The following is a 23,924-nucleotide window of genomic DNA, read 5'->3' as shown; positions in this document are numbered from 1 at the left end:
TGAATGGCATCTCAGCCACACACACTTAAGTCTTAGTTTTCAGATTTAGTAACATTGGAGATTCAAGGATGTTAGTGTCTACAAAGGGAACTGATATGGCATGGAGTATTTGCAGTTTATGGAGCAGAAACAGAGGACTTCTGTTAGTTTTTCAGCCATGCTGGGAGGAGTAAGAACTGTTGAGTCAGACCTCAGCTGTTTTTTCCAAATCTCAATAAATCGTAGCTGATCCTCGATACAAGATCTTGGTTAGGCACAACTAATTATTCATGTTATATGGATGATTCAACCTTTTTTTGGTTTAGCAGCAGTTGCATGAACTAGGTCCAACAAACACCTTTTTTACAACAGCAGCCATTTGTTTTTCTGACAGATTGAATTAATTCTAGAGAGGATCAAAAGCAAATCACTTAATTTTAAAGTCTTGGCTATGACCTTACATACCTTTCTCTGTGAATATTTATAAATCATTAAATAGTCATTTGATCTTTTCTCACAAAGATGGCTAAATACTAATTTGGCTTTAAGTACCAGTTAAATTCTGTTTTAATAGCTGTCTACAGACAAGCAGCAGGACTCTAAAATCTTACTTCAAGCAGGCTGGAGACAAGAAACAAGAAATACCAGTAAACCCCACTTTCGTATAGAATATATTTATGATTGAATTTACTAGAACATATTTACATAATTAATTGATTTTGCCATTTTCAGATCAGTAAAAACAGTGTCTAAGTCTTTTATTATACTCTGACAGCTTCAAAACTGTAAAAATAATTCAGTGTGTTATTATCTTGATTTTTCACAGATAAATATAAGCAATTTATGTCATTTAATTGTCACATAAGTCAAAAATTTTAAAACATGGATTTTGGATATCACGTCTTTTGTACTGCCACTTTTGAGGTCTGATTTTTCAAGATCAAAAGAAGCCATTCATCTCTTTGGGGAAAAAAAGAGGTCACCTTTATATCAGGTCATTTTTGTAGCCCCACTTGTATTCTTTTCTATGACCATTTTAGCCCAAGCAGTTATTACTTCAGAAGTTGCAGGTGGAGACACTTGATAGTTTATTTATAGACTACCTTAACATGAAACTGGGCTACTGCTGAGATGGTTGCTGCTTATCTAATGGATAAAATACAGGGCTTTCAAGGTTTTTCCCACTGGTTGATGGCTCAACCATTTTTTTTCCCAGTGTTTCTCCTACTCTTATAACTGTCTTCCAGTTCCATCTGTGCCAGGCTTTCCCTTTGTGATGGCCAGTGCTCCTAACAATTCTGCATTACAAATAAATGCTATCAATAATAATGATAGATGCTGCACCACATATGTTCATGGAAATTCTCTGGGAATCTCTGTGTGGGAAAGGGTTTGAAGTATGGTTTGAAAGGGGGTGGGCGGGGAGGTTGTTTTTTTCATTATGTGATACTCGCTTTACAAATTAAACCAAGTATTCTTGTTCCAATTTAAGAGTCATTTTGGTAGACTGGCTCATAAATCAAGCTCTGTTAAACACGAGCATATTAATACATAGATTTATTATGTGGTGTTGGTTTAATTTTGATTTTCCTTTAGAAAGAATCCCTGATAAAAAGAATCCCCGATAAACTCAGAATGTTGCTCTTTTTTGGCTAGACTTTTAAGTACAGCAAGTGCATAGTATTTTACTAAATAGATCCATTTCATTAAAATTTACTTGAACTTGCATTTCTGCTTTAGTAACATCCTTTGATGTTATTGTCATGCTTAAATTACTTCAGATCCCTTAAATATGAGAGTTTCAGTTCTAATGCCAGTTTTACTTTTGCTTCCGTCTTATTTTATTTTGAGACTCTAAATATGTCAGAATTTCATGTAAAGATGTGATTACAGAGTCAACAGACTCTGGTTTTCCACTGTAAAAATTATCAGCAAATATCCAGGCACAGATGTATTAAAATAATACGAAGTTTACTATTAATAGTAATTAATTAACTATGGTAGACGTTCCGTAATGAAATGGGAATGTAAAAATACATCACCCAGTTTGCTCAGGGAAAAGCTTGAAGTGGTAGATGGGTGAATGGATGAAAATGTAAAGGAATCTTTATGCTTTGTAAAGCTGATGGCCTGACATGAAGTTTAGCAACATCATTTCTCCTGTGGTTGTCTCCAGGCAGCAGTTGTCGTGGTGTTCAACTTTGCCATGGTCCTGTTGATTTTCCCTGCCATTCTGAGCATGGATCTCTATCGTCGGGAGGACAGGAGACTGGACATATTCTGCTGTTTCACGAGGTGAGAATGAGCAGCAGGTTGATGTGTGTCTGTTTTGTGGTCACCAGTCAGGGCTTCAGTTCCTCCTCAGGAGTGGAAGTTCTTCACTGGAGTGGGGTCATCACGTTTTTATGATTTCTTTGCTAGTGACTGACTTACCTTTGCTACCTTGGTTTTTGCCTGCCTGAGGGGAAAAGGTAAAATACATGTCTCCCTTTACCTCTCTTCCCCCTGCACTTTTCCCTTCATTCGTACATGTGTTCATTTTGACTGTTGGAGAACAACTCTTTGAAAGCGAATAAAAGCTCCATGACTTAGGAATATCTTCAAGTATTTTTAGAATATTATGAGATACTGCAAGGTGTCCAGTGCCAGTACTGGGCAGTCTTGGAAAACTGTACATAACTCAGGACACAGAGAAGCCTCACTTACAGTAAATCATTATGTGCTAATTTTTACACTTTTATTCCTTTAAACCCAAATAAATAAACTGTAAAGTGACTTCCCCTTAGCTGAGTTTTTCATAGAACTATAAGGAATGATCAATACCATTACAAGATAATGCTTGATAAAGTTAATACTGCCATTCTGAAGAGTGTATAAATGTACTCTTGCCTGATGCACAGCCAGCTCTGAGCCTACAGTGGGGCTAGGAGGAGCCTGCTGTCATCAGTGAAGCCACTGCTTAGAAATTAAACATCTTTTCTGCCTTAGATTTTGCTTTTGACTCTAATGAAGAGGATCGGCTACATTTCTACACGTGTACTCTCACTGTCCATAACCAGGATGTGGAGAATCCACCACGTGTCCTCTTAGCCTTTTACATGCGTCTGGGAGCTGACAGTTTGATATTTCACTATCAAAGGAAGAAAGCACTTTACTAAATTTGCTTCTGAGTGAGTGGGTAGAATAGGGAGTTGATCCCCCAGGACTCCTACTTTCTGTTTCTGATTCAGTCGTAGTTTCACCAGATTACCTGATGTATTAGAGTCTTGGAGCCCTGATTCTCAGAAATACAGGGCAGTCAGACCTGCCATTTTATTCCCTCATCTAAAGTTGCACCAAATGTGTATCAGAATTCAGCCCATTTGCACATGAAGAAATGCAGTTAGTGAGAGCTTGCTTTGTTTAGGCAGGCAGCATTCTGAATTCCTCTTGTTTTTGTGGGATTTGTCCACTTGGTGAAAAATACTTGATACTGTTTACTATTATCCATTTGTCATTTCTGATGTGCAGGAAGAGGTTTGTCTCTGATAATTGTTTTTTTTTTTAATATAAACTAGGTACCTGTTAGGGTCTTGCATAGACTAAAATAAAGGGAATACTTCAATTATGCCTGTATTTTGTCTCTTCATATTGCCTACCCTTCCTAGGAATGAATCATCACATTAATTTTTTAATATTTTCTTGAATTGTAAAAGATTCAGTCAGTGTACGGCAAGTGGTTTCAGCCTGCCTCCTGGAATTCTGAGATCTTATCCAGAAAACCTGAATATTATTTAACAGTTACTTCAGTAGTTCTAAACAGAAGATCTAAGTATGTCATGTTTTTACCTCTTGGTGCAAATATCCTAATTCTCAGCGTGGGTACATAGGTGCAAACTTACTGTGCTTTCAGACTGTGTGCAGCTGCCTGGGTAGTGACCTGATTAGCATGAGTAATTAATGAATAGCATGTGTAATTAATGGAGTGGGGTGTGTAGATGTCAGTGTCTTCAGACAGATGCTGTTTCCTTCTTTCCAGAGCACAAGAAATGTGCACATCTTCTCAAAGGCCTACACACTGTGAACCATGTCTGAGAGGTCCTGAAGGTGCAGAATAAAATTAACATCTGAGCGTTACATCATGGCCGGGCTTCGTGAAGGAAGATTTGGGAAGGGCTCTACCCACGTTTGTTACAAACATGCTGGTGGCTAAAGAGGCCAATACGAGACAGGCACATCCTGTTGCAAAAGGCACAGCAGAAAGACTCCTTAGGTGGCAAATTCTGCAAGACACGATTCTTTCTGCGTTGTCTTTTCTTCTCAAGGGTAATCCTGCTGCGTTCTCAAAGGCATCAGCAGCGTTATAGATGGTGTGTCTGCAGAGCTCCCGATTGGAGGCCAGAGTAGACCGGTTATGATGATCAATATGGCCAAGGCTGAGATGTTGTTTCAGGCAGTCCTTGTATCTCCTCTTTGGGGCTCCTCTCTTGCAGCAGCCGGTGACAAGTTCACCATAAAGCAGGATCTTAGGGAGGGGGTGGTTGGTCCTTCATCCTGGAGCCGTGCCCTGCCCAGCACAGCTGTGTTCTCATCAGCATGGCCTCAATGCTTGTGACCGCTGCCTGTTCTAGAACAGATGGATTGGTCACATCATCTGAGCAGTGGATGTTTAGGATTGTTCGGAGGCAGCGTTGATGGAAGCATTCTAGGAGTCGCAGGTGGTGGCGGTAGATGACCCATGATTTAGATCCCTATAAGAGAGTAGACAGCACTATGGCTCTGTAAACACCATCCAACAGCAGTAGAAGCAGTCTCAGGTGAAGGCGTGTTATCCAGTCTACTGTGACTGAAATAAAGACCTGTCGAAATGCAATCAGATGTTTTTCTCTTCTCTTGCAGCCCGTGTGTCACCAGGGTGATCCAGATTGAGCCCCAGGTGTATGCGGAGAGTGACAGCACTTGCTACAGCCCCCCACCTCCCTACAGCAGCCACAGCTTTGCCCACGAGACCCAGATCACGATGCAGTCCACGGTGCAGCTGCGCACCGAGTACGACCCCCACACGCAGGTGTTCTACACCACCGCAGAGCCCCGCTCCGAGATATCTGTGCAGCCCGTGACAGTGACACAGGACAACCTGAGCTGCCAGAGCCCAGAGAGCACCAGCTCGACGAGGGATTTGCTCTCCCAATTCCCAGACTCCGGCGTGCATTGTCTGGAGCCGCCCTGTACCAAGTGGACACTCTCGTCCTTTGCAGAGAAGCATTATGCTCCCTTCCTCCTGAAACCAAAAGCTAAGGTAGATTTTGTTTTTAGGGAACTATTCACCCGTTTTCCAAACATTGTCTTCTGGCAGTAGTATTAAATATAAGGAATAAATACAATTCTTGTGGAATAACAGTTCTTAATAATTTTACAGCTGATTTCTTACTTTAAAAGTTTTATCTTGCAAGTGCTGTAGAGACATACTTTTAGAATGTATACTTTTAGAATGTAGGTATGAGTGAGGGTTTTGGTGTCTTTTGGTAATGTAAGCTTGTGAATAGGGAAATTAAAGCTGCTTTTAAAGTTTACTGCAATATAAATTTCTCATCCGTGATTCAGAGCCCCTTCAATGAAGCTCAAATCAGCTTAGTCTTGTAGTATGTATGTGTAAGGGAAAAAAAAGGACGGAAGAAAGAAAAGCTTGAAAGTAGACTGATGGATGTTAATTTTGAACCTGGCTTTGTAGTGTGACAGTATGAATTGTTAGTTGCTTTAGAAACCTAAACCAAAAACCATTTCCATTTTCTGTTGCAGATTGTGGTTATTTTTCTTTTTCTGGGTTTACTTGGGCTCAGCCTTTATGGAACTACCCGGGTGAGAGATGGACTAGATCTCACAGACATTGTACCACGGGAGACACGGGAATATGACTTTATTGCTGCACAATTCAAGTACTTCTCATTCTACAACATGTATATTGTGACACAGAAAGCAGACTATCCAAATGTCCAGCACTTACTTTATGAACTTCATAGAAGTTTCAGCAACGTGACATATGTTTTGTTGGAAGAGGACAGGCAGCTCCCCAAAATGTGGTTGCACTACTTTCGAGACTGGCTGCAAGGTAAGGGAGTGTTACACAAACTTTTCTTAGCTGGGCAGAAGTAAGTGTTGCTCACCCTGGTGTTGCTGCCTTCTTCAGGCGGGGTCACACAGCTGAAGGCTGGGGGAGGATGCCCAGGTGCTGCTCCACAATCACACGGGGCCTTGCTGTTCCTCCAGCAGGTCACTTAAACACAAAGAATTTATGTTTACTCCCTAGTAAGACAGTTTTGAAGCTTTAAGTGGTTATATCCATGCCAATAATTTCTAAGCAGCTAATGAGGGGTTCTGCATTTGGCCATTATAATTAATGGCCAGATATGGCTCACTATCTTGGGTAAATAAATGTTTTGCTGAGTGTTTTCAGAACAGTAAATGAAAAGTCCCAGTCCAGGGATGTATTCTTACACAGGCTTCACTTTCAGCTCTTGAGTGATGCTGTTGGCTTCGTCTGGGACTGCTGGCATGAAGACAATTCAGTGTGGCTTATGTGTTTTATTGGATTGGAAACTTACTGCATGTTCTAGATTTCCAGTCAAGCATCCTTACTGTTTCTGTCGGGCTGCTTTTTCTGTGCTGAAGAGTTTTGTATTTAAAATAAATAGAACTGTTACATCTTAGGAAATTTAACAGCAAACATATCCTGCCAAGGAGTACTTCTCTCTTACCTCTGTCTTTCTGTTGGGAGAATCTTCAGGAAGCTTTTGCTTACAGAAAAATAAATTGTCCTGACCTAGTAAGGCTGTAAATTTTAACCTTAAGTGTGTACAGGTGACCAGTGCAGCCAGTGATTCTTAGAGAATATGTAGGTAACTGTCAGTAACTGAGGTATTTTATTTCTTCTGAAAATAAGTTGGGCAATATTAGGAAAGCAGATGCATCTTAGTGGTAGATCTATACAAAACGAGTAAGTTTTCTGTGTGTTTACTGCATTGATAAATAATGCAAAGCAGTATTTTGGCTCTCGGCTTTGGGGTTTTTTAATGGTTTTTAAATATTTTGGATCAATTCATTACAGTCTACTTACGGGAAGCTTGATTTAAAATATTTTGCTCACATAAGCATGTTGAGCTGTAAGGGAAGGCATTACTGACAGGAAGAAAATTCAGCATAGCTTAGATGTTTTGCTGGGTTGGAACCTTATTATACTTTCTAGATTTCTAAGCAATCATCTTTCTGCATGCTTTTCCAGATTCTCTTAAACCTCTACTGTTTGTTTCTTTTGTGGGTGTTTTTTGTTGCTGTTCCAAAACAGTAGGAAAAAAATGTGTCTGGTGTGTCCCGCCTTTCACTTCCCCCCCTTCCCGTGAGGGAGGTGGAAATCTGAGACTGTGTTCAGGAAGCTTTACTAGTGCTCAGCCTCAGTACAGTCTGCCAGCGATAAAGTCGGGAAGAGGTGCCCTTGGATGAGCTCCCTGGCAGGCTGCTCCCAGGGAAGTCTGGAGGCTGGCCCACTTGGGGCTGCTCCCAGGAGCGCTGGCATTCCCAGTGCCCCTCTCTCAGGTGCACCGTGTGCTTTCCCAAACCACTTCCACCTCGGGTGCCTCCCTGTCCCCTCCACACTCAGCTGCTCAGGGCTGTGTGCAGGCTGTCTCTGTGCTCACAGAGACCTTCCCAGACCTGCTCTGCTCTTAGGGCTGTTCCTACTCTGTGCCTGGTTCAGCACATAGTTCCCTCTCACACTCCAGTCCACATGAGCCTGCCTGTCCTTACTTGTCCTCTTCTTTTCTTCTGCTGGAGGAGCTGTGTGTGTTCCTGGTCCCCTGAGTGTGCTGCTGGGCTGCATGGAGCTGAAAAGCTATAGAGGAAAGGCCAAGGAGAATCCAGGAAGCAATGGCTTGCTGTGGTCCAAGTGGACATGCCAGCCCTGTGATGGATGGTGCATTGCTTTGCCCATTGATTACCCACAGTTCTAGAATTAATCATTTTTATTATTATTTAGCATTTAGGTCTGTATCCTTACTCCTCCTACCCTCCTTCCTTGAAAGGGACACAATTAATACAACCCTGTTGCTTCATAAAATCGCAGGCTGTCTGCACGCAGTGTGATACTGCATTCCAAAATCTGCAAAGGAGGATACTGAGACGTGTCAGTAGAAAGAAGTTACATTTTCAAGTGGTACGGGGCACTGATGTAACAGGGGGGAGCTAAAATCTTATACTAGAAGCTGCCACACTTGCCACAGCTGGAGAATTACCATGAGATGCAGGCAATAATAGGCTGAATAATACCTGCTGTGGCTGGTGCCAGGGGAGTCACGGGAAGGGAAGGTGAAGATAGAATTTACAAACGACGTGCGGTTTCAGGCTGGGTTCAGGGAGGATCCTCAGTGAGGTGGAACAGTTCTACTGGTATGTTTTTGCATGCTGGAGGGACAGCTTTGAACTGCATGGCTAATTCCTGCCAACTTGACTGTGAATTTAGTGCTAGAGGTTAATGGCTCAAGATGGCCTTCTGACACAAACACATTTGTCCAGCAGAGCAAGGGAAGCAACATGTGAACAAAAGCATTTTTTAATCAAGAAGGTGTCCTTGGTCTCAGCCACACATTTTGCCTCATTTAATAGCAGTGGAGTGCTTTCTGCCTAATGTATTTCTCTTTTCAGAGGTCCCCTTGTATTTTTGCTTTTTAGTATCCTGTTATGTTAGCGTATTTTCTGTTACTGAAAATGCAACTAGCACTAATCACTCACTTCAACTGTAAATGTTAACATTATTTTTGTAAGTGACCGAATGTAAATTAGGTAGCTTGAATTCCCTGCTGCCTTCTAATTAGGCGTGTTTTTGCAAAGGGAAATCTTATCTGGTGTTTCATGGTGGCAGCTGTTCACATGAGTCAGTAGGAATTCCTTCCTCACCCCCATTCCTGCATCCCACATAATTTTGGATGTTGTCACTTCGGAAGCATTAAGCAAAAGTGACTGCTGATGTGAAAAATTCACATATATAAGATTTTTTTAAATTCCTTCAACTTTTATAACTTTTCCACAGAAAGAGGTCAACAAGATGCTTTTATCTTTATGCCCAGAAACATTTCGTTGATCTCATTTATGAAAGATTATATGTCTTTTAAAATAATTGATATGAACATTTTTGCTTTGAAAGCAGCAACTCTACTACTGATTTCAAAGTGTAAAGGGAAATTTTAATTATTGACAGTTTGAAATCCTTTAGAAATTAAGCACAACTGATAGTAGTTTCTGCATATTCTTTCTGCAGACTCTTTTGAAACCATGAACCTCCTGTCACATGAGGATGGATTTATTTGTTACTGTGTGACTGTGGAGCCCCCTGACAGGGGCAGGATGTTTGTCTGAAAGCTCTGCCCTGACACTCTGTCACAGCAGTTTGTGTGCTCCTCCTGCTGAAGGGAGCCACTTTTACTGGAAGTTAAGCTGTTCTTAGGTGGTCTCCATTTTTTTCTACGTACTTTTTTGACAGCCTTCTCTTAACTTCCCAAAGTTGTCTTTCATGTGACTGGTGGGTGTAACAGCATAAATACTCTTATCTGGCCGCTTTCTGAGAGGCTGACATGGCACGGGAGAGATGGATTGGTGTTTTTCACATTTCCCCTCTCCGAGGGTGCCATCAAACAATGCTTTAGTCCTCTGGTGATGCCATAAAACCTGGTGGCAAACTGTCCTCTTCCTGGGCTGGAGCTGCAGGGCTGCAGGCAGAGCTCTGGCAGGCCTCTCTCATTGTTTGGTTCTCAGCCTGGTGGGTTCACAGGATTTGACACGATTCAGTGACACGACACGGGGGGCGGTTTGCGAGGAAGCAGGGTGGGTTTGCGGATGGGAGCAGGTACTCTGTCCCTCTCTTATCTGGGTACAGCTGTAGGTAACCTCTCCAGGCTGCAGTGATGGTTCTCATTAGGGGTCCCCAGCCCAGCTGCGAGGTGGGTCTGTGATTTCCTGCACCGCCGCTCTCCCTGCCCTGGACATGCGGTTTGTCATCTGCCTGCTCAGAGCTTCCTTGTGCTGGGCTGTGGCTTCCTGTGCTAAACCTGATCCAAATTTCTGCTGTGAGGTATTGAAGGGTGGCAAGGAGGAAAATAACAGTTGAGAGTGAATAGGTGTTGGCTGTGATCTTTACATGTGCTGGCAGCAGATCCCATGACTTGTATTAGCTGCACAAGTTGAACAGATGGAACAAATTGACAAAATCGTGTTCGCTCATGCTGTGCTTGAGGAGCAGCTGAGTTGCTGTTTGAAGTTGAAAGTTTGAGTGTGTTTTTTTTCCCCCTTGTAGTGGAATTTCTGGTTATAGCATAGAAGCTATTGCCTCAGTGCTCTGCAGTAGCCCAAAGCAGTTAATGAGAGCGGTGTGTGTCCTTCTCTGTGGCTCAGTGCACTCAGCCAGAGTTTTTGTGAGGCAGAGGGGAGTCAGGAGAGTGTTTCCCTTCTAGGTAACAGTCTAAATGCCTCCTCTGGTTTTAAGGTGGTGAAGTTGGATGAGGGCTGAGCTGAGCCCTTTTCTGTTCTGGCACCACCCAGGTCAGGGCAAGACTTCAGCTTTGTTTTTAGTAGTGTGTATGAAAGAGGTGATAACTGCAAATATGCATATGATGTTTTGAGTGTGATGATTCTGGAATTATGGTTCATGAGGAAAACCAATTTTTATTCTAGATAAGATTAACTCTTTCCCATACACTTCTCCAAGCAGAGTGCTTGGAGAAGATGTCCAGTTGCCTTGAGGGGAAGCTGCTTACATGGCACAATGCATTTGCAGCTTGCTTGCTCAGCTTTGCTGCTCTGCACAGCATAGGAAGACTTCTGGGACTTCTCTCTTGCATTTTCTTCCTTCCCCTGCCTTTCTTTGGGCAAAATATGGGGGACAGAACTGGTATTTTTACCATCCCGCACACTGACAATGAATGAGGAGCCCCAAACGTAGGAGGCAGCAAGTGCATAATTTTCATCCTGATCCAGCTATGAAAAAGACATTGTCCTTTCTCCTTCTGAAATTTGTTTGTAAGAGTGATTACTTACCTACTTGTTCTGTGTTCCCTTTGCCTCCCTTAACTCTTCAGGACTTCAGGATGCATTTGACAGTGACTGGGAAACTGGGAAGATCACTTACAACAACTATAAAAATGGATCTGATGATGCTGTTTTGGCTTACAAACTCTTGGTACAAACAGGCAACCGTGCAAAACCCATTGACATCAGCCAGGTAGTGTATCAGAGTCCATGCTGGTTTACACAGCAATACACAAGTCATCAGGAGTGAGGGAAGGTGCATAGAGCTTGTCCTGAGTTTCTTTCTTCCAGCTCAAGGAGCTGAATGTCTGAGCTACAGCTTACTTGCATGGCCTCACTGACTTTGCTGAAGCCACTTCTTAGCTGCAGTCTGGCCCGTGTTGCACAGTGTTCCAAACCAATGTGGGGAATGCCAAGCCCTTGATTGTTACTGGTTGGTGTGCAGTCAGTGCTGCTCCTGTGTCAGACACACTCAGTTCCCATTGAAATTGTTGAGAAAAATGCTTCTTTGCATCTCTAGGTAGATGGAGTCCAGTCCTAGGCCAGACTTTGCAATTATTTGGTTTGTTCCTACTGATTTTTGCAAAACAAAACATTTAACAAATGATGTTGATGAATGGTAGAGGAAGGAGACTGAAATCATGACATGCAATGTCATATTCTTGTATCATCATCACTAAATACATCATCTAAACTGTTGGAGAACTAAGAATGGCAGTTGTTAGAGCTGCCTAAATAAAATATGCCTGAGGTTACCACAGCATATGACTGCATTTGTGGTAGCCATTGATAGGTGGAAATACATTGCGTGTGACTCCTTACACTAAAATTAGATTTCAAACCTTGAAGAGAAATTCTGCAATGACGTAACTTCTCCTCTCTGAGAGTCATCAGTGTCTCGCTGTGCTTTCAGGCAGAAAAACAGTCTTTCTAGTGGGCTTTTTGGCAGTTCTGCTTATTGTGTCCCTTTTTTGTCCCTGGCATTAAAGGTGACAGATTTACAGTGCACATTGTTCAGAGTCACTATGGTGTGTGAAGCACACTGCTGTACAGCAACATCCTGTCAGGGCTGAATGAAGCCTCAGCTATGAGTTAGGCCAAGTAAGTGAGTTGAAGAGAAAACCTTCAGTGAGATTTTGTTTAGCAGAGAGCGCCAGGTACACTGTGGAACAAATGCAATTGGACTGCAGCTGCTGATATAATTTCCTGTGCCTGGGAGGGAGAAAAGTGTGGTGCACCCACAGGGGCTGAGCACTGTGCTGTGCAGTTCCAGAGACAGCTTGAAGACATACAGTTGTTGCATATCCTGTGGACTAATTGAATCCAGATCCTTGGAATCCAACTTTTTTTTTTTTTTTTTTTTTTTTTTTTTTTTTTTTTTTTTACTGCTGTCACTGTTGTTTTTCATTTCATTAAAAAGACCTGGAACTGGAGCTGAGCCAGAATTTTAAATAAACAAAACAAAACCCACCAGTAATACTTTTCACCCACAGAGTCCTCTGTCAGAGCTCTAGCTGTGCAGAATTTGGCTAACAGAACCCTGGAAGTGTACCACTGCTGTTTACCCCATGGATGTATCTGCCCACAGTGACCCAAATAACACAGGGCACTCGTCTGCTTTCATGATGCTGGGCATTTTCTGAATACATAGGTCATAGGAGGCAAGTGTTAGCAAAATTTATACAGATGTTGTTTTATTTTTATAGCTCTCCTCCATTTACTGGGTGGCATTTCCTTCAGTGTTAACAACAGAGGTTAACTGCACACAGACATGTATAGGGACTCTTGCCAGGTTTTCTTTCCATGTCTTTAAATATGTTTCTTCAACTTGGTTGTTTTTTACTCTTGGCTGCAGTCTTTCAGAATTTGGATTTAATTGATTTAGTCTATTCTGGATCTATCTGCTGATTTAGTGGTTATTGTAAATGTTACATGAGTACTAATTTATAAATTAGCCACTGTTACTGTATTTTTTGAGATTTTGTTTTTATTGTTAAACAATAGTTTACTGATAAGTCACTGCAAGTGAAGATTTGTGTTCTCTTGCATCCTATATGTGTTGCATCCCCAGGCTGTTTGTTGAAAACATTATGGCAAAACCCCCGAAAGCAAAACTCATTCTGAAAGGCTTCCAACTTTTTTTTTTCCATTTCGCAGTTGACTAAACAGCGTCTGGTGGATGCAGATGGAATCATTAACCCAAATGCTTTCTACATCTACCTGACAGCCTGGGTCAGCAATGACCCCGTGGCCTATGCTGCCTCCCAGGCCAACATCCGCCCCCACTGCCCGGAGTGGGTCCATGACAAGGCAGACTACATGCCAGAGACACGACTGAGGAGTGAGTACCCCTTCATCTTTGTGTCCAACAGCTTGTGTGAGTGTCCCCACTGCTCCTTCAGCCACCAGTGACCCTGCAGCTGGCTGGTGCTGCACAGGGCTCAGAATAAGCAGGACAGCACATGGAAGGAAGCTGAACATGAGCCAGAGTGTGCCCAGGTGGCCAAGAAGGCCAATGGATCCTGGCCTGGATCAGGAACAGGGTGGCCAACAGGTCCAAGGAAGTGATTCTTGCCCTGGACTCAGCACTGGTGAGGCCACCCCTGGAGTGCTGTGTCCAGTTCTGGGCCCTCAGCTCAGGAAGGACATGGAGGGGCTGGAGCAGGTCCAGAGGAGAGCAACGAGGCTGGGGAAGGGACTGGAGCACAAGTGCTGTGAGGAGAGGCTGAGGGAGCTGGGGGGGCTCAGCCTGGAGAAGAGGAGGCTCAGGGGAGACCTCCTCACTCTCTGCAACTCCCTGACAGGAGGGGGGAGCCGGGGGGGGGGGTTGGTCTCTTTTCCCAGGCAACTCTCAGCAAGACAAGAGGGCTGGGTCTTCAGCTGTGCCAGGGGAGGTTTAGGTTGGATATTAAGAAGAATTTCTTTCCAGAGAGGGTGCTCAGCCATTGGAATGGGCTGCCCAGGGAAGTGGTGGATTCTCCATCCCTGGAGGTTTTTTAAGATAAGAGTGGATGTGGCATCAGTGCCATGGTCTGGGAACCACAGCAGGGTTGGATCAAGGGTTGGACTTGATCCTGGAGGTCCCTTCCAACCCAACTGATTCTATGATTCTGTGGTGTTACTCTGTAGTCTTAGGGGATCCAAGCACCATTGCAGCTCTGGCACCACAGCAGGGTTTTAACATGTTGCAGAAATGCTCTAAAATTTTATAGTGGACATTGGTTTTTTTAGTGTCACCTGATAGTTCTGTGAGAGAGGCTTGGAGTTTGCATGAAACTCCTGCCTAAGTAATTCTGAAATTTCATCACTGAGGTTCTATCATGTTTGCCCTCAATCCTTAATACCTAAGAAGTTTTTATCAAGATGACTCACATGCTGAGCTACCAGCACTGATACCGTTCAAGAGCTACTAAATTAGGGGAGAAGTCCCACTTCATGTCATTCACTGTTTTCCTGAGCACCAGTACCAGTTCTCATTGCTTTGCTTCAGCTTTCAGTTTGCTGGGAGGATTGCTGGTTGGACACCACTGGGGAAAGGGAGAGGGTGCAGAGGGGGGACAACTGGTGCTCTTGGATAACCAACCAGCCATGCGTCCATGTATCCAAACCCTAGGGCTTTGTGGCAGTCAGCCAAGTCCTGTCTTAATGAAAATTTATAGTTGAGATTATAATAGGGCAAATCATGTTAAGCAAGTCAGCTGAATGACCCTGCAGGGTCTGGAACACACAGCGACAGTAACCAAATGCTTGTTGTAGAAGGGGTTTTTTATTTGTCACAGAGTACACTTGGCATTACGCTCAAAAAAAGTATGGAGAGTGTTGGTGTGTCAAATTATTAAAGGATGAAAAGGTATGTTTTTCCTCAGTAAAGCATTACTTTGGTATTAGTTTTTTTCCCCAGTAATTTCCATCAGTAACAGAACACAGATTTCCTAATCTGGCTTTCAAAATATTCAGGGGAAAATTTAAAATCAACCTGATCAAGCCTAATTTTTCTCTAGTTTTGTGTCAGTGGACCTCAGTTAATCTCAGGGAAATGACCTTTGATTTCAAAGCAACAGCATTGGCATAAAAGAAGAGCATTTGGATAAAATGTTTAAATGGTGTACTTGATATTGCAGAGAGATATTTTTGGCCAGGTATTCAGTAAAAACCACTGTAACACTAATGAGGATTAAATACATGTATTGAAAGATATCTGTTAAATTATATATAATAGTCTGGGGATTTGATGTAGGCTGTATTCATCCCATTCCACTGCATGATAAAATGTGGTAACCTCATGTACTGCTTCTGGTTTCAATGTTTTGGGGAGTTTTAAAAATGCCACTCGTTCCAAAGAAGTAACATTTAAATTCACCACCTTCAATCATTTTGCTGTGGAGAATAAAGTGTTTTGTTAACCATGCTCTCTGTGTATCTTCTCCCCAAATGCACATTTTAACACTGCTGTCACTTCTCCAGTTCCAGCAGCTGAGCCCATCGAGTACGCTCAGTTCCCTTTCTACCTCAATGGATTGCGAGAAACTTCTGACTTTGTGGAGGCTATTGAGAAAGTGAGAGCCATCTGCAGTAACTACACCAGCCTGGGCATCTCCAGCTACCCTAACGGGTACCCGTTCCTCTTCTGGGAGCAGTACATTGGCCTTCGCCACTGGCTCCTCTTATCCATTAGCGTGGTTTTGGCTTGCACGTTTCTGGTGTGTGCCCTCTTCCTCCTGAACCCCTGGACAGCTGGGATCATTGTAAGTTTATTATAAGGGTCTTTGTTGAAGTCAAATTCCTTTCAGCATAGCTCTTGCTGTAGCCGGGAAGGTTTTGTTTATGTCTGGGCTTCTGGTGGAGTATGTGTATTGCATCATTCATTATATATTTATTCAACTTGAGGGGGTGTAGGGTTCATGCTAAAGGTATAAACCTTAATAACCTTAATCTTCTGGCCACCTTTTTTGCAACTTTAAAGGTTTCTTAGAAAGGTACATAAACTTTTGCCCTCGCCCACGTGCACGCTAACATGAGAAATAAAGACACAGAGGAAAATTAAGAACTTCATTAAAGTAATTTCTAATTCTGTATTCCCTCTCCCCTTTTGTCGGACATAGTTATTTTTCAAGGCAGCTGCTTGTGACTCAGTTGCCCGTAAATTCCCTCCCTGATTTCTGAATGCAGTCTTTCTGGAAAGCACTGCAATGGTTCTGTTGTACAGTGCTGTGGAAAGAGTGTAACTGAGCTATCACAGGAGAAGGAGCATAAAACTATAAAGTGAAGAGAATACTCCCCTATGCTTTCTGCAAGGCACCATAAGCCTCTCGGTAAACATTCAAGTTAAATTGAATGATGATGTTCCTATGTTTAAATTCCATAAACTATCATATGGTTTATAAAACGCCAGAAGTAGAAAAGCATAAAACAGTTACTAGTTTTTGTAATGTACATTTATATGACAGGTATGTTAAAAGGTAAATGTTTAGTCTAGAATATTTTTTATAGCACTTAATCAAGCAATTTATGTTATTATGCTTGATTCATTAACTTATAAAATCATTTATTGTAGTGCATACTTTTTTCTCTTGGAAAAGGCATTTATTTTCAGAGTCCACCATTGCTTTTATAAGTATGTCTATCTTTTTTTTCCTGCTTGGCTTTAGCAACTTTTAAAGTTGATTCTCCAGATTTCCTCCCCTCCCTTTTCCTCAATTTTTTATTTTACAAGGTAGATGAAAGAAAAATAAAAGCTTTCCTTTAGATTTGACTGTTCGCTTTGTCCATGTCAGTCCCCCCAAATATCTTAAAAGCTCAGAGCCCCTCTGTAACCTGAGACTCGTCAGCTGATTGTGGCATTCACTTTTTTCTGAGCTTTAAAACCTACTGAAAAGTCATCCTCACCTAAAGTTGCAGTTATACAAAAAAGAGTTCAAATACAGGTAGTTCAAAGTTACTTTTTCTGGAAGGATTGTCTGAGAGACAGATGAAAAAGAGAAAATGTATGTTTTTGAGGGGTATCCATGATAAGGAGGAAGAAATGGTTTTTCAGATCACTGATAGATTGTAACCATTATGAAACTGAGGCTTGATCAGTTAAGTAGTTCTTAGGAGTGTAATTTAGACTGGCTCTTCAGCAGTGTATTGGCATTGAGCAAAATGAAACAAGCAAAAGCAGCTTGTCTTTGGGAATACAGGATGGCTTTGAGGAATATGTCTTACAGTCACCATGTTTTGAAATATCTTTCTTTCCTTTGCCTGGAGTATAAGAAGTTGCTAACAGATGCTTGAAATCATCTAGGTGGTGGTGCTGGCTCTGATGACTGTGGAGCTGTTTGGCATGATGGGTCTAATTGGAATAAAGCTGAGTGCAGTGCCTGTGGTTATCCTGATTGCTTCTGTTGGTATTGGCGTGGAATTCACTGTTCACGTTGCTTTGGTATGTAAAGTCAAGAAACATTTTAAAAAAACGTTTTAAAATAAAATGGTGGCAATATTTGGGTCACAAATCCTTACTTGGTCTCCTATCAGTGGCATGATTCTTAGAAGGAATATGGTCACAGTTTTGTGTGCCCTTCTGTTTGTCTTGATGGAACAGAATTGATCTTGATGAGTAGTTCCTAACTACAGAGTCAGTCTCCCAGGAAATAAGAGAGGATACATTACCTGTGATACCCACCTGTCTGATTGAGGCAATTATACAGACAAAGCAGAGATCTTAAATCACCTTACTTCAGTCCAGACTCTCATGATCCTTGTCTGCAGCCTTACTGTTATTGCCTCAGTGCTATGTAGCTTTTTGTCCTCTTTTGCATGTAGATTCTGTATCTTGTGAAAGAGAAGCCTTTAAAGGAGATTTTCAAAATCGGATACAGTGTCATTTGATATTTCTAGACCACTAGAATGTGAACATATTTGGATTAATTTTCCAGCTGTAAAACCTGCACCTTCTTTTTAGAAGTCATCAGCTATTAATAGTGGGCACAAACATGCAGTCTGTAGGAAAAGAGTTTTCTACTGTTTGTCTACTGGTGTAGATGATGTGCAGACAAAATAGCAGGATGAAAAAAATAATTTTAAGAAAAATCATAGGGAAAATAATATTAGGTTAAAGAGGAGGAATTGGATCCATGAAGTAATGACATCTTTTTTTCACCTGCTGCCATGGATGGTTAGGCTGTTGGAGGTAAATGAGTTTGCTAGGACTTGGAATAGTACAAGACATGTCAAAAAATCATGTTGTAGAAGAGGAAGGAAGAAATGACAGTTTCTTAGCATTGAAGATTTAAAACAGGAAAACTGGAGTAAAAAAAGGACAAAGCAGTTGTTTCTAAGTGGGAAGTTTATTGCCATAAACTAATGAAATGAAACTAATTTAATTTATAGGACTTTACAGGTCACCTGTGGCTGAAGCTAAAATGCCAAGCAAACTAAAAAATGGTGCTTTTCTCACGTTGAAACTGGAGTCAAAAACTTGGAAACATATAAACAGTCAAATCAGTGTTGCATAAACAAAATAGGCAATGCTGGAACTGTTGATACAGAATTTGAGTTTAAAAATTATTCACAACCCACTTGTGGGTCAGTTCTCTCCTATGACTTGTGAATTGTGGCCTTGTTTTTTTTAATTCTGCAAATTCTAGAGAAGAGAGAATTCAATTCGAGGACTGAGAGGAAGATAGCTGCTTCAGCTCATGTCTTAATGGGCAGTAGAGAATTTGCCAAAGAGAGCCCTTACAAATCACAGGAAGAAGATCAGCCAGGTTCTTGTTTTCTTGAACCATTACATCTTACACAGTGTAGACAAATACGTAACAAACAGCATTATTTGAGCGTTCTTGATGCAGCTTGTTCACTAAGGGGATGGAAGGATAAAGGCACTTCACTAGTCAGACTGTTGCTCAGGAACTACCACATGCAGCACTATTCCTGAGGCAATTTTGTGTGTATGGACCTGCCAGCTTTGAAGTAGTAGAAGATGCAAAAACGTTCATTTTGAGTGAAGTAGAAGTGTTTAAAAAAGTTGTGGAACCTGTGGAAAGTTGTGGCCCCACGAGAGTGAGAGGAGCAACCCTGCAGTCGTGACACCTGAAGTGCTTTCACATGACATGAATTCTTGGCAGGTGGAAGTGAGCAGAGTTGGAGGCAGAAGGGTACTGGTGCAGGCAGGCATTGCTTCCAGAAGCATTGCTGTGGTCTGGTCTGACTGTTCCGTCGATGCTTCTCTGGTCGTGTGGCTGGAGCAGCAGCTGTGTGTGACTGCAGGACAAGGCCTCCCTGCAGGGGTCAGCCAGCCACAGAGATAACTGTGATAAACTGTAGTGCAGAGTAATTAACTGATGCAAAACTGTGCATGCCATGAGAGAGGCTTTCTGGAAGGTTGTACGTGTCTGTCTAAGGAAATGGACTCCTTTGTTTTGCAGGCATTTTTAACTGCCATGGGAGACAGGAACCACCGGGCTGTCCTGGCCTTGGAACACATGTTTGCACCAGTGCTGGACGGGGCTGTGTCCACTCTGCTTGGGGTGTTAATGCTTGCAGGGTCAGAGTTTGATTTCATTGTCAGGTAAAGCATCTGTGTGTGTCGACTTACTTTTAGAATAAAAATAAGTATGCTTTTAATTTTTAAGTCATTTCAGCAAATCTGTCATTTTATTACTATGCATGGTGTGTCAAGCATGCTTACATCATGGTCCTGCTTTCCCTCTGTTTTATTAACTCCTTGTTACGTGCTAGACATGGTAGTGTTTCCATTGCTGGCGTTAAAATCTATTCCAGGAAAATCTGACACTCAGCATGAAAGAATGCAAAAGTGTCCCTCTTTCAAAAGTTTGCTAATTCTGGGTTGAGTTAGTTCAAAGCATCTGATATTGTCCCATATTAGTTGGGTCTGACCTTTAACATGGAGGTCCTCCAGACTTCTTGTATGCCCAGGAATTTGTGTGCAAAGGACATGTGAACCTACAAACATTCAGCTGCTCTGCGTGACTCTCTCAGGGCCTTCCCCTTCTGTCATTATGCAAGGAAAAGAGAGAGGAGGGAAAAAGGCCCTGTTTGGGAGCTGGGGAACCATAAATATGAACACAGAACTTCATACTGAGCCTGAAGACCCTTCTGTTTAGAACTGCAAGCGGACTGTTTCTTATGAATTTAATTAAGAATGTGAATTTGTCAAATAGAGGAAAGCAAGTTTTTCTTTGAGGGGAATATGAGAAGTGCAATGAAACAGATCCTATTCTATTCCAAACAACCTGTGGAGCTCTGCAAAATGGCTAATCTTAGAGGTAACACAAGGCTCTTTTGTGGTAAACTACAGTGCACACACACAAAAAAATAATCCAAGCCCTAAAATGGAACCGAGGTAAAACTGGGCCAAATAAAAATACTCTAAAAGATGGCTTAGCTGCTTAGGTGGACGTAAGCTGGATGGATGACTAGACTTAGCTGACATCCATTTGACAACAAGAACAACAAAATGTCAGGGGCAGGAACTGAGAGAATGACTGCTAAATCTCATCAAGCTTTTTGTTTATGTGTGAATGAGATTTGAAGAAAGCAGGCAGATTGCAGTTTGGTCTCATGAAACCAACATGAGGATTATTACTATACAGATACTGCATGTCCTGAAAGAGATTTTTTTTTCCCAAGTCAGTAATTTTTACTTTATTTTATTGATATTGAAGAAGTAGAATTATTCTTTTAGGACCTGATCTTGTAAGGGCTGGAACATTTTGACATACAGGTTACTGATAGATTTAACCTGAACTTAAAGGGGCATTTGGTGTGCTACTTCCCTACTTAACAGACAAGATTTTGGCAAGCGTATTTTTCTGTCATAGCAAAAGGAAGATTGTAGGGGCCCTTCACACCAAATTTGGATTGGATGTTCTCTCAGTTTATAAAATGACCCTTTCAACTTTTCAGCTTACGTTATTTTACTTTTTTTGGCCATCGGTTTCTCATTTTATAGCACAATCTGACTTCAGTTTGCCTTGCTTAAAAAATAAAATAAAATAAACTCTGGGGAGTCTGAGCATTGTTATAGTGGGCAAAGAAGATCCCAAACTTCCGGAAAGCGATAGATTAGTCCAGCAATGTTGGAAGATTAAGTAAATTAACAGACATTGTATACACCAAGTGGTCAAGGCTATAATCGTCCTGTTTATTCTAACACTAGATGGATGAGATGCAAATGTTTTTAATGTCTGTAGCTGATCTGTGTCCCAGTGTAAAGTTCTGGTGGTTTATGTTAGTAGAATAGATTGGCTTGCTGATTTTTGCTAATGCAGATCAGAAATTCCCAGATGTTTACAATAGCAGGATATTTATAGTTTTACAGGAGTCTGATATATTTGATCAGATGTGGAAACAGGGAGGCAGTAAAGTTTGTTGCCAGCTAGACAATGTAATCAGTAGACCCATTAGTAGCAAACTTGCCCTCTGTTCTTCTCCTTTGCCTTCTCCTCCAGGAATTTACCAAGACTGAGCCTTTGAAATCATTAGTTACAACACAGCCTTAAGTTTAGTCTGAGCCCCAGCTGTGCCGAATACCAACTAGCAAGGCTTTCCTTTCACTGACAGGTTTACCTTGGTATTCATGAAGGATCCCAGACCTTAGCCCTCAGTGGTGGGAAAGGACAACTACTTGTGCACTTTTCTCTTCTTCCATAGTATTTCAGCCTTTATGTTTGAATTGGCTGACGCAAAACAAGAGTATTCAGAGATGCTAAATTGTTCAACAAAAGATTAGCCTGCAATGCAGCTCTGCCATTGTGGAGCACTCTTACTCAGTACAATGCTGAAGCTTACTATAGAATGGGCATTTTCTTTGCAGAAAGCGGGTTCCTGTGTTGTAAAAGGGTTGCAATTCAAGCTATTTGGTAAAACTGGAACTCACAGAATTTGAGGCGTTAAGTTGTGATTAATGAACGGCGAGGAAAACCCTTACCTGATATACTGTAGATTTAATTAGACATTCTGCTGTAAGTTGGAGAAGCATTTCACAGTGGATTAACTGCTGGGAGAAGAGAGCTTCTTTTCCTTCTAGACTAAATTGTTTAAATTCTACACCCTTCACTTCATTTGTTTGCTTCTGCTGGGTTTTCACTAATGGGGGCCCCTTTTCATTGTATTTGTGCTTTCAATCCATTCAGCTATTCCCTGCACATTCCATATTTTTGTGTTTGTGTAACACATTCATAAGTAACATTACATGCTTCCAGATCTTGGGAAATTAACAAACATAATTTTTTTCTTTCCTTTCTCAACTAACACTTTGCGGAATGTAGCTTCTCTAATTCAAAAGGTAAAAACCCTATATCACTTTTCACACAGAGATATAATTATTTACTGCAATGCGAGTAATATATTGGATTAAATTTAGAATATATGTTAGTTTAACATGAGTAGGAATAATTTGTAATCCCCTATTTCTAACAGTACTTGTGGCTATTCTCTCCCCCAAACCCTTGAACTGTACTACAGGTATTTCTTTGCTGTTTTGGCAATCTTAACCATTCTGGGAGTTCTCAATGGATTGGTGCTGCTTCCTGTTCTTCTTTCATTCTTTGGACCATACCCTGAGGTCAGTAAAATTAATGGGGAACAGAAGAAATAATACTGTGTCTGCAGCCCTATCTCTCCCGATCACTCCCCTTTTTTAGAAACTTTTCTTAAATTCTCTTGGATTTAGTTTCTTGATGTAGGGGGTTTTGGGGGGGTGTTTGGTTGGTTGGTTGGTTTTGTTGTTTTGTTTTTTTTTTTTTATTTTTGTTAAAAGTGCTGTTTGTTACATAGTTGATATTATTCTATTTTTCAAACTTTTTTTTTAATAAGTCTTCTTTTAGAGACCACAATCAGCAAACCTGATACAAGTCTAGTATTATTTATGCTTTTAAAAGCATAACGTGATACGCAAACAAGTTTGTAAAATAAGGATTTCCCCCAATACTTTGCAAAAGACAGTTTGTTTTATACATGTACCTTCTTCTTTCTTACCTCGTTGCCTCTGTTGCATTCCTCAAAATGTTTAATTGAGCAGACCACCAGGAAAGCCTGTGTGGAGCAACATACCCAGTGGTGGTCCACAGACCACACCTTGGTAACCATGACTGGTCTGCCAGAAGGTCCCTGCTGTCCAGTCCCCACTCCCTGCTGCATCCTCCCGCCTCACGTGGCGTTCTTGATGGGTGGAAGGCTTCACTTAGGTGTTGGTGACTTTACAGTACAAAGCCCAAGTCCAGATACCAGGATTCAGAGATACCAAGTGTATATTTGGTTGTTGATCATTCATTACCTACCCTGTAGTTAATACAATCGCTGTGTTACACAGGGATATCTTTGTCACGTGTCAGTGAAATCAGTGTGCTGGGTTTCACATGTCTGTGTGTCACAGGTATATTTGAGAAGGGTTTGGGTTTTTTTAGTATTGGTAAAACAATTTTGACAACAATGTGTGTTCTCTTAATTCCCAGCTGTACACATGACCTATCCCATACTTGAGCAATGTGTATGTGTGTGTTATTACCATATATATTGCTATGATACATGTCCATCTCTCTTTACAGATAGGCAGTGAACCATGCTATACCTGTGCATTTGAGGTGATTTTCTGAAATCACTGTTAGTGCTTGCTGAAGGGAGAGGGATTTTTACGTTTATTGAGTGCAAGTGCATGCACACACACGTGCACTTCCTGAGACAGTGATACCCAGAAGAGTCCATGTAATCCTGTTTACATGAATATCCATGGATGGAGGCCATGCCTTTCTTTCCTTCAGTGATTTTTTTCAGTTCAGTATAAATATTCCCCAGGAAACTGCTACTCGGGTTGTTGTGGCATGGAGAGTGTATTTGGCAGGACAACATTTGTGTCAAGCAGTAATGATTAGAAGGGTAATGCTAGCTGAATATTA

At 41.6% G+C, this 23,924-nt stretch overlaps 1 protein-coding gene across 3 annotated transcripts in view; it reads left to right on the top strand.

Annotated features, from left to right (window-relative positions):
- The window catches only part of PTCH1 (patched 1), a 44,854-nt gene that overhangs the window by 14,179 nt on the left and 6,751 nt on the right, over window positions 1-23,924 (top strand). The window contains exons 11-20 of one of the 3 annotated variants that reach the window (XR_001875843.1): window positions 2,156-2,274; window positions 4,858-5,257; window positions 5,758-6,067; window positions 11,079-11,221; window positions 13,186-13,369; window positions 15,493-15,773; window positions 17,312-17,449; window positions 19,434-19,576; window positions 22,299-22,315; window positions 22,495-22,594. Coding sequence is in view for 2 of the 3 variants with exons in the window: in XM_017821234.1 (XP_017676723.1) it covers window positions 2,156-2,274; window positions 4,858-5,257; window positions 5,758-6,067; window positions 11,079-11,221; window positions 13,186-13,369; window positions 15,493-15,773; window positions 17,312-17,449; window positions 19,434-19,576; window positions 22,495-22,594 (1,818 nt within the window). In the remaining variant the exon portion in view is untranslated. Of the gene's footprint in view, window positions 1-2,155; window positions 2,275-4,857; window positions 5,258-5,757; window positions 6,068-11,078; window positions 11,222-13,185; window positions 13,370-15,492; window positions 15,774-17,311; window positions 17,450-19,433; window positions 19,577-22,298; window positions 22,316-22,494; window positions 22,601-23,924 lie in introns of those variants that run through there. The other 2 variants (XM_017821235.1, XM_017821234.1) reach the window with 2 other exon arrangements.

Source organism: Lepidothrix coronata, unplaced genomic scaffold (genome assembly GCF_001604755.1).
Source record: "Lepidothrix coronata isolate B3197 unplaced genomic scaffold, Lepidothrix_coronata-1.0 Scaffold89, whole genome shotgun sequence".
In the NCBI taxonomy this organism is placed as follows: domain Eukaryota; kingdom Metazoa; phylum Chordata; class Aves; order Passeriformes; family Pipridae; genus Lepidothrix; species Lepidothrix coronata.
Note: the sequence above shows the minus strand (reverse complement) of the source record. Positions and strands in the feature narration are given on the sequence as shown.